This window comes from Trachymyrmex cornetzi, unplaced genomic scaffold (genome assembly GCF_001594075.2).
Source record: "Trachymyrmex cornetzi isolate Tcor2-1 unplaced genomic scaffold, Tcor1.1 scaffold147, whole genome shotgun sequence".
Lineage (NCBI taxonomy): Eukaryota > Metazoa > Arthropoda > Insecta > Hymenoptera > Formicidae > Trachymyrmex > Trachymyrmex cornetzi.
Genome location: NW_017296059.1, coordinates 160,069 through 173,864, shown reverse-complemented (window position 1 = coordinate 173,864; position 13,796 = coordinate 160,069). Strand labels below are relative to the sequence as shown.

Below are 13,796 nucleotides of genomic sequence, written 5' to 3'. Positions count from 1 at the left end.
TACTTTCAGAAAAAGAAAGGGGAATAATATCAGGGGAATGTGATAGTCAAGAGAGCCTCCTCGCCGAATTTATACAAATTTGAGCGTGTGTGACACTAAACAAAAAACTTGACTGTCGTCTTTACGTTACTTGATTTTTCAGACAATATTAAAATCTCAGAGATCCGTCTCATCCTGCAATAAGTCATCCTCTAATTCTCAACTGACTCTTCTTTTTCCCCACCATTTTACACCGCGCCATATACAACAACATCTCGTGATATTAGATGCGTCGATATTTGTTCGCGTGCTGACTGCCTTTTGAAATTCCATCAGCCTTAACAGCTTCCGGAACTTCTGACCGCATCTCAGTGCGATCAAGGAGGTACAGTCAGGTTACCGCGACGGCGGCGTACGTGAAAAATTCACAGCGGTCAGCCCGGTAATTTGAAGGCGGTTAATAGCGAGCGTGTGCTGAAGAGAAGCGAGGAGAGCAACAGAACTCACGGGAAAGCCCGAGAGAAAGAGAAACAGAGAGATTCACGGACGGGGTAAAATCGCGCACGAGCTCGGCGCGATATTTAATTCACGAATCCCCTCGATGCCGCGGCCAGGGTGGCTCTCATGTCTTCCCTCCCGTTGGAGGCAAGCAGAGGGGGGGAAAGTGGCTGAAAGGGAAAGACGAAGGGGATGACGGAGACGGATGCACGCTCCGCGTTGCGAATCGGACGGAGAAGTCGGGGGAGGTGGAGGAAGAATGTGTGTGAGAGAGAGAGGGGGGGGCCTCATTTCCATTAGCGGCATGCATCATACAGAAACTAGCCAGACTATATACACGGGTGTTCTGCTGCACGTCGAAACAAATTGAGATGCAGACTGCCGTTGAATGACGCCGACGGTCACTGTCTCTATGTGCGTCGAGACGCCATCGTCGTCCCTTATCCTTCTCCTGCTCTTTCTCTTCCGAAGGCGATTTTCTCCTCGTTTAAAGCTCCTAAGTACGACGTGAAGAAAGTCTAGATATAGAGTTGTAACAGTGACCGCTGATAGAAAATTTATCCCAAGCAAAATTGTTGCGTGAAATTAATTACGTTCTCTCCAAGATGTAAACAGGAAGAGATAATTATCTCCTTCATGTTTTTAATAATTTTAATATCTCGGACACAATCTGAATGGCTGTATAGAAATATTTCTTCCGACTGATCGTTAGTTACTTACATACGTAGTTTTAGTCTAGTTGTAAGTGCGATCCACTTAGCGCTACAAAGTGCTTCGAAGAATTCGATTGACCAATTAGAAAAAGAATTTTATTTTAATCGACTAATCAAAGAACGCTTCAACATTCGCATCAAGTGAACCGTAGTTTAAATCCCTGTCGGAAGAAAAAAACGGATAAGGGGAACATCACGATCCTTGTTCGCGCGTCCTTAATTACTCGGCTGCATGTAATACGCAATGTTTTCATTATAAAAATCTTCTATCACGTCTCTCTCCTATTCCCGTCGCAACGTGCGTCGAACGGGATTATCCGTGTGGGAGAGAAAGGCGGTTGGACGGGCGTTGCATTCCGTGCGCGACGTAAGAACGACCTGAAAGGGACGGTCTGAAAAAAGAAGTGGGGGATGACAGCGGGGGGGTGGGCGGAAAAAACGCGGAAAAAGAGGGAAAAAGAAAGAGAAAGAGAGAGGGAGAGGGAGAGAGGACACGCTGGCGAGGGTGGGCGACCGCGATATACAGGGACGCTCGCAATTTTCTCGTCAATGCACACGTCAACCGGCACGTCGCGTATGCACTCTGCACGGTGTATTCCGCGAGCTGCACCGCAGAGCGCGGCGCGGCGCGGCGCAGGGGACACGAGACAATGAAAAATGCACGCGCCACGATATACTACTTGCGCGTCCAAGTTACAACTGCAGAGCAGGCTCAATCTCCCCCCCCCCTCTCTCTCTAGCTATCTCTTTTCTTCCTCTCCTCCCGTCTCTCCCCCTCTTCGTCTCTCACTTATGCGTCCTCCTCCAGCTCGAGCGAGGCTCGTCGGAAACAGCGAGCGGGCTGCTCAATAATTCTTTGTGTGGTTTAGCCGAGAGATGCGTGTGCACGTGTATTGACGCGGGGCTATTTCGCAAAATTGCCAACGCTCTGTGCCATCCCCCTCGTGTCACGGCGGTGGAGACGTTATTTCGCTACATCGCCTTTCGTTCCCTCCTCGTTCTAGAAAGCCCTCCCGTTTTGATGACCGCGAGAAACCCCGAAAAACGATTTACGGTAACTGCGACGCCATAGTAGTGGGCGAGGGAGGGGAACGTACATTTGAATAGATTTGAACAATTTAAATATACCGCAGCACACACAATACGGCGCTATCTGCACTTCCGAAGAGTGACGTTTCCACGTTCTCGTCAAATCAAAAAGAATACTGAAAACAGTCCATTGTGTGAAATAGTATTTAAGTTACATACGCGTTTCTGTCGATACTCAAGGATGAAGGATTAACTTTTAAGTAGGTAAATGGAGTGGCCACAACATCTCAAATACAGTTTTCTTTAAAATTTTATCCTGCAAGAAGAAAAAAAAGTATTACCTAGATCCCCAGAATCTCAAGATTCAGATTTATTTTTATATGTTTGTTTCATATAAAACTAATGTAAATTTAACTAACATAATATATTGTAAAAAATACGACTATAGAATTAAAATTTAATTTCTTGGGTGTTCACTCTACTTATCTACTTAAGGTTAATGCATAAAAATTAGATCCATTTACTTTCGTAAGTTTTGATCAATTTTAGTTCGAAATAAAAGATACATCTCAAAGCGGCATTCGGTTTTTTGCAAGTATAATTCGCGAACCTATGAAACTTTGGAGCGCGAGGAAAAAGGGAAAGAAAAAAGGGATGAAGTAGGGTGGAAGGATTTGAGCGGCAATCGGGGCGCATCGAGCGACTCTTAAAAATTAATTTGAGAAGTCAGGCCGGAGAAAGAGGCTCGGTCCGGAAATATAATGTATACAACAAGTATAACCGGCAAGCACACGCGCTTGCCTACGATATTGCAGAAATCGCAAAATCCGAAAGCGCAAGGGGAAGAGGCAAAACTTTTCAAATGAGCCAACTTTGCGTGTGTCTTGCGCTTTCGGTGCCCTGGCGCCTCGCGAATCCCCTTCGAAAAGCCTCGCATATTAGCAAAGTTGTCGGCCGAGGTGAACAGTTCGGATTACCTCAGTATTTTCAATGCATACAATTTTTCCCTTGTAGTCCCGGAAAATTTTTGGTAAGTCGCCTTTTCATATTGTGTCACATTGCAGAATCGAGCACAAAAAGTCAGTGAAAAAAAAGTTTGGTAATAATAATCAAACTTAGCAAGATTGGGAAGTAACGCGTTACACTACTAAATTTATTATGTCAATTTGCTATATGGTGTCAAATTATATAGTATATAGTTTTAAATTTAATTATTTTAATGATGTGACCAAATTATTTTCAGATTTGTATCTATCTAAACTTTTAAATATTTCAGTAAAACCGTCCCATGTATAACAAAAAAAATGGTTAGATGAACCAACTAAATGTCAATTTTACTTTCCTAAATATTTAGTAATTATTACCAAACAGTTGATTATTATTATTATTATATCTGATATTGCTTATACTAAATATTGCATCAATACACTAAACAAAATACATTTGATAGCTAATTACCCAGGTTTTTTTCTCAATGTAAGATCTCTCTCAAACTGTTATACCTATCTTGCCTATCTCGTGAACTCCATTTACGTTTAAGTATTTACGAGATTAAATCTTTTATTATACTTATTATCCTTATCTTATCGTAGTTATTATTAACATATCATTTATTTTAAAATGAAGATATAAGCTTACGATTAGATAGAATTAAACAAGCGATTCGATGATTAAAACGTTCTTTCGGTCGTGATCCGATTTAATGGGATTTAAAAGTATATTGATATATTCTCTGTTACATAAGCTGGAATATTAAAGTCTAAATAATTAGTGTTTTGCGACACCAATAGGGATTAAAATACTTGAACCCTCTTTCTCCCGCGGATGAGTTTCGATTAAATAATTATCTCGGCAAAGGTCGTTTTGCTTCCGGTTAGAAAAGAAGATTGCTCGGATAAAAGATTAAGTCGTTTTCCCAACCAGCCGTTAAATCGCCGCTAATCGTTGTTCCAGCACACCGATGTCTGACCGACCAACCTTTTCTGTTTCAGGCCAAGTTGTTGGAGTCGTCCCACGCTTGGCTCGGCGCCTCCACCTCCAGTATAGCAGGTGAGTCCCGTTTTCGTTTTTCTCCTCTTCGTCTCGTTTCGATACGTTTCAGGAGATAATCGCCCTCTCGACACGGCCCCCAGGCCGGACGTAAACGTGGAAGCCTCCACGTTAGGCAACGCACACACGCGAAACAACGTCTGGTTGCCTATCTCTATGCACAGGGTGTCCTCATGCTTTCTTTTATCGATAGATTTACCGAAATCGAAATTAAAATTGTAAAAATAAAATCATATTTACGATTTTTTTATCTATCCTAAGGGAAACATTTTTCGTATATTTGTGACTATAAAAAATTTCATAGTACATAATAATAATTATGGTTGTAATTATATTTATAACTCTATTAAAAAGTATACATAACTGGCACTGAAAATGACTATAAATATAGTACCAGAAAAATAATTGCAGTTTAACTCCAATTTATAGTCATTTTCAAAATCAACCATACATTAACTATGGTACCATGTAATTGCTAATTAATAATAGTTACAAATTTCGAAAATTTTTCTCAGTGGCATGTAATCTAAACATTCAGTGTAAATGTAGCTTAAATATCCAAAGAAAGTTTATGTTATCAAGAAAATTTGAATAATGCTAGTATAATAACAAAATGATTGTTTCCCGTTTTTATTATTGTCGCATATATGGATATTTTTTGAAATTAATCTTTAGTTTTAATTACTTACGTGACGTTTATCGTTAAAGGAAAGTACGATTAGTCGAAGACACCCCGTATAACCTGTTTCGCGACATCTATAAAAGACTTCACATCCCTCTCCTACAATATCTGTTGCATTATCTGCCGCTTGTATCTGTCGAGCGAATTCCGACGATCGGTTTCCGTAGTAAGTAGTGGCGCAACGACCGATCATCCCTTCCGAGTTCGAGTGGAGATTTCCTGTTCTCGAGTATCCCTCGAGCATCCCTCGAGGGCCGTTGTCCGATTCGCTTCGCTCCATTTTCAAGTTCATGGTCACGTTGTTGAATCATCAGCTTTGTACGTGACAAGCCCCGTCCTAGAAACGACGACTGATCGTCTCCCAGTTTCGTGCTCGACCTTTAGCTTCGCAGGGATGGAACATTCGTCATTATTCGTAAATCAATATCTTACTATTTACCTTCTTTGCCTTTTCAAATGCTACTTGCGGACGATAAGGGTTCCTGGAAGCACGACCGTCGTCGTCGTTGACAACCACGGGAGGTGGCAACACGAGAAAGAGAGAGAGAGTATGAAGAGAGGTCGCGGTGTGGAGTTATACGTGGTGACCGAACAACAATAAAATAAAGGGAGGAACGTGAGCGCGGGCCCAACAATAATAAAGCGCGGGAATGCATTTTGCTTCAATATAGAAAGCAATTTAGATAGACGATGCGGGTAGCGAACGCCGGTTAATAGCGGCGATAACATGTCCGCGATTCGCAAGCGAAAGGTTCAGCGTTTAACCCCCTTACGCACCATCGATCGCGGTTATACCTCTTGAATGTAACTCTCCATTTGTAAAATCTTTAGATACCGCACTAGAAACAAGGATTCTTGAATTTTTACCGGTACTTTAATCCATGAATCAAAGGACGAAATTAAATAGCAGGTGCAATAAAATATCCGCACTTTTAAATCGACGTCTGTATATTCAAGAGGTTCGAGAAGTATTTGTAATTTCGCATAAAAGTGGGGCCAGCTTCACAGAGGTATAATTGTGTGTGTTTTTGTTCTATGCGTAGTGCTCGAAGTTATGAATATTCTAAGAGAAGAATTTTTGGTATTTGTGACTATAATCACATGTTATCTCATAATTATGATTATTATGCTATAACGATAGTAAAAATAACTATATGTATAGTTCTAGAAACAAAATTTAAATATATATAGTTGGCAACCGTAAATGATTAAATAATTATGATTATTATTACTAATATTAAAGCAGCAATAACTATAAATTCCTAACTATAATTATTTTATCAGCCAATTATAATCACAAATACTTTTCTCTTAGTGTATGAAAACTCTAGTTGCTGAAATGCGGGTTTAAATAATTTTCCCAGTCGTATTCTTCGTCTCCGAGAGCCCTGATTTGCCATAGTACGTATGCTCGAGCGTAAACGCGCATAAACGCACATAAACGTCGCAATATGCGTCTCGAATTGATCCCCGGTGCCGTGCGTGCGTGCGTGCGTACGTGCGTGCGTACGTGCGTGTTTAAGCGTATACCGAATGTGCGTGCGTAGGCGCATATTCCCCTCTCGGTTCGCTTAAATCATTTTCTTCGATTACTCCTTGACTTCCCACGAGACGCGGCCGGTGCCGCCGGCTGTTTGCTTCTTTTAACGATCGCGCTTATTTATTCCGCGCTTTTCTCGTCCGCGACGAGAACGTTTCTTAAAGCGGACATCGGGTCTCCACTTTCGCTCGGTGTTTACCACTCGGAAAAATGGGTAATTTTAAATTTTGAAGATTAAATATCCTTACTCGATATCATTTTCTTGTCGACAATATCAGGGATTGAAAGTATAGTAACACCGTTACTTTTTATAGCAACGATTTGATAATGGCATTGCTACTTTTGTAACTGTAACAATAATTAACTAAACGCTAAGGTTGTGCTAAGATTGGAAAAGTGACTTAAAAAAGTAACTGTCACCATTACGCATTATTTAGTGAAAAAAAATAATTCGTTATTTATAATGCATTATAGGTAACTCGTTACAAATAACGAATTTCTTTTTTCAATATCGAGTGACTTTTCTGTTACAAGTAACAATTGACTTTTCCAATTCTGGTATAACGTCATTATTAAATCGTTATTATAATAAAGTAACGATAAAAAGTAATGGCGTTACAAAAAAACACGAACTTTCATTTCTTAGACAATATCCATTTCGAGGGACTTGAACAGTTAAAAGTGCGCTATTTCTATGTCTCAGTTGCAGAAATATTTTAACCCTCTCTCTCTCTCTATCAGCCATATGGAATTTTACACTTTCCGTCAGTAATTTGAGCTTCAGTGCACATTTTTATATTGTTCCAAACTGGATAAAAATCTAAAGAAATTCTTGTGAAAATTTTAACAACGAATTTTTACTATATACACGGAAAGAACGACTTTACTGAAGTATCTATAAATTTAGGTATAGATAGCTACAGATCTAAAAGTGTTGATCCTTCACCGGCAAAATTGGACTTTGAAGGCAAGTATCTTAAAATTTAGCTAGATACGAATCTGAAAATAATTTTGTTGGATTATCAAAATAATAACGCAAGAAACTCAAGTATGATATATTAGTGCTGCAAAAAAGTTTTGACATTATAGTAACCAATTTGAGCGTCCTACTTCATTATTTTGATAATCCAACAAAATTATTTTCAGATTTGTATCTATAATAATTAAATTTTGAGATACTTGCCTTAAAAATTCAACTTGGCCGGTGGAGCGTTAAAGTTTTCGGAAAAATTTTCATTAATAAAGAGAGAGAGAGAGAGAGAGAGAGAGAGAGAGAGAGAGAGAGAGAGAGACCTTCGTGCTTTCAATGAACGTGGATCATGAATTTGTCGCGTTGTGAACTGAAAGATTGAAAATTCCTCCCGACGATATACCTACGTCCCAATCAATGAGGCGACTCGGTAATCAGATTAATATTTAATCTACACGCGCCTTTTGAGGACGCAATTGCCTAAGCACGATTGTTCGCTTGGCCGCGATTGTCCGCCTGGTGAACGACGATTTGCCAATCCGAGAGAAAATGCCCCGCGCAAAACTACAGGTTGCACGTGTACCGCGTGGCAAAACGCCATTGTATGATAATATTATTCGACGCGATTATTTCCAGCCCGGATTTAGCCACGACGCCATTACACGCGATACGTGGCGATTTTTTTTCCTTTCTTTTTTTTTTGATTCACTGGCTATCACTCCCGGCGCGGCGGTTGTGGGACGATCAATTCGCACACGAAAAGATTATTCATATTTCTATGCAATCACGGATTGTTATGCTGAAAGAAAAAGCGACTTGCGGGTTTTTTCTATTTTTTTATTTTTTCATTTTTTTTTTCCGATTCCTCTCATGCCGAAACGGTGTATATTAAGCAGTTTCAGCGATGGTGCTTAAAATATCCATCTATATACGGGGGAAGTGACAGATCCGCGCTGGAAATACCGTTTAATTAATTTACAAAACGTGCAAATTCATACCGCGACGAGAGTAAAATAAAATCTGGCTTGTCGCGAAGAGACCTATCATCATTTCCCGTCGGCGATAACGCGATAATTATAACGACGTTAAATTTCTTCCTGCGCAATTGCGCGCAGTTTGCGAAGCAGAAATCGGTGCGGAGCGACACCGCATAAATCGGCCGGGCGACATGAGTGACGTTAACTGCTGCTAACACGCGTGGGTGTGACGCGCTCTGTGGACCACACAGTGGTCCCGCCGCTTCTCCCTTTTGTCCTGCTCTCGTCTTCTCGCTGGCTCTTTCGCTTCAACTTGATCGGCAATGCACTGGTTAACGCACGACTAAAGGGATATAATTACAGTGCAATTATAATAATTGCACCGTATAATTATCGATAATTACGATAGCGACACATGAAAAATGATCGATTAAATCGACATGTTTCAATTTCAAGCCAACTCGTTTTACTTCGTAAGGGATCTTCGAGAACGGATTCCCCTTGAATCCCGCGATGCTCTTTTTAAGTCGCCGCTGCCACCTCTCCTCGTTTTAGTGTTGGTAAATTATTTTGATTGCTTACTCAGGACGAATGAATCTTGAGAGCCTCGTAAAATTCGTACTCGGGGTGATATATTTTTACTCGCGAGTGCTTCACCGTATATATTCTGCTCCTATTTTCGTTTACTTGCCACCTCCCAGATTTCGTGCTTTCTTTTCATTAGCAAGCTACGTTAATCACTTATTTAGTCTGTACGAAAAAATATAATTTTTGCTCAGCAATATAATTTTTAATTATAAATTATATATAATACATATAATATTTCCAATCCTTAATGATTACGTGCACTCCGCAAAGTATCAGTATACTTGATTCCTTTCTATTCTCTTTTTAAAGCTTTTTATTTATCGCCAATTCCTTCTCATAACTTTTGTTTTTGCACTTGCAACATTAACTGTTTTTTGCTTCATGAATTTTCACGATCCACTCTAAAGGATCCTCAGCATGTCTTCTAACCTTTCATAAATATTTATAATTACCATCTTCTCTTATATAACAAACAAACTCCACCTGCTGTTCTATCGGATGTTTTTACGCTAAAGACACCCGAATATATAGAATAACGCAGAACAAAGAGAAAGAAGTGTAAGAGGGAGAAAGCTTCATCAAGAGGTGCGCGATTTTCAATCTTCTCTAGGTGCGGCTTTTCCGCGCGGTTCTCAACGCGAAAAATTAAAAGACGAGAAACGAGGCTGGAAAGTCGAAAAGAAACCGCTGACTATTTTCTAGCTGACTATACGACCCTGCTGAAGCTGAAGGCGCCCACGTGGACGCGACACGATCTCCAGGAAGCGATCGAGGCCGTGGTGACCCAGAAGATGCGCTTCACCCAGGCATCCACCAAGTATGGCATCCCGAAGGGCACCCTCTACGACAACATCCTCGGCAAGTCCAAGAGGATGATGATTCTCGAAGAAACCGCCCTCGATCCGAGCGAGGAAACGGCGGTGCTCGAATTCTGCTGCGATATCAGCGTCAGTCCGTACAATCGGCGGACGAAGAAGTCCCTAAACGCGATACTGAACTTTGTCGAGCGTCTCAGGCGGAAGCACGACCCCGGCTTTATGTTCACCGGACTGTCGGGCTTCCGCTGGTGGTGGGCCTTTTGCAAGAAGCACTCGATAGTCTCGCTCTACATCAACGACGAGAACGAGAATGGTGCCGATTCCTCTTAACGTCCGCCGGTCCATCGAATACCAAAATCCAAAATTCATCGCGGAGAAACATGCTTTTGAAAAGCCTTCGTTAGAGAATAAATGTAATCTTTTATACGCTCCAGATTTTATGTGACCAACGCCTTGAATTTTATTTATATCGATGCTGTTCTTTTAATTTTTCTCTTGCGTACAATTTCGTCTATGAAATAATCATTAGTGAAATATTTGCTTCGTCTCTTTTACCGACTCAGCGAATGCTCGATCTTTTTTCGACGAACGCGTTGATTCTTATTAATCCTTCGGAATGTATTGGACCCACTTAATTATAAATCTCTTTTTTGTCAAACAGTTGAATTTTCTTTACGTTATCTTGGCAAATTTGGATTTTTATTAAAATATACTTCGTATTCATTTTTTATGTCATTTTGGTTCCTGGAAATTAAAGTCTTTTAATTAATGTCTTTTAATTAATATAAATTAAATTGATCTTACAGACCTAGTTACAAATTTAGGTGTCAGCTCCGAAGGATTAAGTAGAATTGCGTAAAAATATAATCCAAAATAGTATTCCGCCGCCGTGTCTTTCTCCCGATTGTCGCGACTGCGAGACTCGTCAGCCGAGAATGCGGCGGTAGTACCTTTGCCTTGCGGATGAGAAACGAAGAAAAATGTGGAAAATTTAATGTCCCAGAGACAACGAGTTCATTCAGACGACATTAAGGCAAAGGGAATACGGTAAGTTCAGTCGGATTTCGAGCGGCATGCCGTCAGACGCGACACGACGCGCCATGCAACCTTTATTCGCCTCTCGGGTCGGAGATGCATTCGCATTCTTGGATCGTAAAAAAAAAAAGAAAAAAAAGAACGGTATGTTTAAAGGTGACCGGCGCGTTCTAATAAGAGACGGCACTGCGCGATGTTGCGTTCGATTATTGATTGAGATTAAATACGACGTCTTAAAATCTTCTATTTTAAAAGCTTTGATTATAAGAATCGTTATAAGGGCGAAATAAAAGAAAAAGAAACATCTGACGAAACATATTGAAATATTGGACACGTTTGAACACTTTCGCGATCGCTTTCCTCCTCTCTGTCTTCCTTTTTTTTTCTTTTTTGATCCACTTGTATGATTCCTCCGGAGCATGCGCCGCGCACGGTACCGACAATCGACGCGCAATCCGTAGACTTCAACGCGGAAAATCGCTGCACAAGCAAGGTCGCGGGAAGAATTTGCCTGCTAATTGAAAATCGAACGCCGCCGCCGCCGCCGCGTTCGCGTCGCGTGCCCGCGCGAAATGATAACGCGGTAAAATCGGATGGGGACTTTAATCGGCAAAAAATGTCTACGTTCGATTAAATTTAATATCCATCAGAATCGATTGCATCAACGGCGATTAGCGCGGTTATTCCCTCGCGACAATATTCTCCGATCCTTTTTCCCTCGGTTCTCCAGCGCTTCTGAAGTAATAGAATTTCCATGACATATTATACAATAAAAGGACTTCACGTTAATTTATTTGCGGATAACTCGATTCATATTGAGAACGCATGCGAGAAATATTTATACTAAAAGAGAACGAGAGACAGGATAGAGATGCATTCGACGTTAAGGCTTTTATGAAAATTTCCATAATTAATTATAACACATAGAAAAGTGTAACGCGTTAACATCTATCATGTGACCTCAAAATTATAATAACAGAAATTTAATATGCCAATCGAGAGAAGGAAAGAGCGTCGCAGAAACGTTTTCGAACGTGTCGCATCAATTTCGGGAGCGCTTTCTTGCAAATCGTACTTGGAAATGATTTAGTGTGTAATGACTTTAGTGCCTTCCACTCATCTCCGTCTTCCACGTAATTTAATCGACGAACGTACACTCAGAGGAAAAGATAATAGCAATAAGATGGCAATAAGGTGATTTAATAAAGTTTTATCTATGTACATGGTTGAATAAAACTGTTTCATTATATAATTATTCAACTATGTATATTAATTCAACATATGAACGTATTGTGTAATTTGTAATACCTGCTACATTTTTCTCTGACTGTATTATAAGGCCGAGGTATACACTCGGTTCTTCACATGTACTACACTTTGTACATACTTTCCGATCACACAATGTGTATATTCCGACTCGACGGGACCAAATTATCACCGAGATCGTTGTCGACGCTCACGATATTGTCGTAACTAGATATATATTTTCTACGAATTTATTATTAGTGGAACATTTGTTTAAGTTATTAGCGTTGCCATGTTACGCACCTTGTATACTCGCGTCTTTTCGCCGCGCGCCGACAATAACTCCGAGATAATTATCTCTAGTGTATTAGGATCATGGCGAGGAGAAAGGCGATTCTCTGTAAGAAAGAGTGCGCGTTTTCTGCTAACATTCCAAATCTGCCTAATGGATAATCGCGTTTATGAAACGAGCACACATCCGTTCCCTGTTAAAGCGAGGCATTGTTTGAAGCCAAGGAAGATTAGAAAGACGATTTAGAAACGTGAGGAGAGCAAATGGATGAAGGAAGTATGCCGCCTACTTGCGAAAGTCGATCTAGTGGCGCGATAAATATTCAATCAACGAACAAAAATGTTTTTCACAGCACGTACCGCGTATAATAACGTATACGCGCGCGAACGCAATATTATTATAAGTTGTAATGGTCGCGCGGCTATGCCAGTTATTTAATGGCAATATAAATAGTACGGACGTAATGCGCAAAAGGAATAGTCGCGGATAAACGTAATGAAAGTAGAGCAAAGCGGCGAACCGTATAAAAGAGAGGCATACATCTAAATATATATCGGCTCTGAATTTGCCGACACGCGACTCAAGTAACGTATTACGTTAAATCGTGATAAAACGGGAGATCGTTATTCGACCTAGCTGATACAAAAATTCGTTCGTAAAAATAACACGCGCAGCATATTTTACAAATACGCACAATTCCGCTCGTGCGATTAAACCAAAATCAAATTCGTTGTAATTGCGAACTGTACTGAGAGAGAAGTATTAGTATTTTTGGTATTTGTGATTATTATCGATGGTGAAATAATTATAGTATTAGTAGCTCCATTTTTTTTAAGTTGTTACTGCTAATGTTAGCAAGAACAAATATATGTATAGTTTTATACATCAAAAAATAAATGGTCCCGAAAATAATTATAAATTTACAGTCATTTTCGTTCCTCAATGGATAAACCAACTGTATTGAAGAATTTCAACGTTTGCAAAGCTACTACTTTTTCTCTTGAACACAGCCATATTATTCTTACTAACATTTTACAGTACTATAATAATTACAAAAATGAAATTATCACAAATATCAAACATTTTTCTTTCAGTGTCGAATCCAATCGATATAATAACACTCTGAATAAACATTAGCCTCGAAATAGTTGACGGTGAAAACTTTTAGGCGGCATATCTTCTTCATGCGTTTAGCTTTTCGCGAAAAAAAATCTCATTCCATGACGTACAATACTTGACAGCGCGACGACAAGAGGAGTGATATTAGATTATACTACCATCACCAGAGGCGTGTCGCGGGATAGGACGACGGGCACGATATTTTTATCGGCATCGGTGTGCTCGGGGCGAAAAAGAACGACTCAATTACGCGCGCGGAGAA

At 40.2% G+C, this 13,796-nt stretch overlaps 1 protein-coding gene across 4 annotated transcripts in view; it reads left to right on the top strand.

Moving 5' to 3' along the window:
• LOC108757756 (protein bric-a-brac 1) overlaps positions 1–13,796 on the top strand; it is a 327,304-nt gene that overhangs the window by 297,595 nt on the left and 15,913 nt on the right. For 3 of the 4 annotated variants that reach the window (XR_001939920.1, XM_018502304.1, XM_018502302.1), the window contains exon 2: positions 4,211–4,268. Coding sequence is in view for 3 of the 4 variants with exons in the window: in XM_018502304.1 (XP_018357806.1) it covers positions 4,211–4,268 (58 nt within the window). In the remaining variant the exon portion in view is untranslated. Of the gene's footprint in view, positions 1–4,210; positions 4,269–9,727; positions 10,386–13,796 lie in introns of those variants that run through there. The other variant, XM_018502305.1, reaches the window with a different exon arrangement.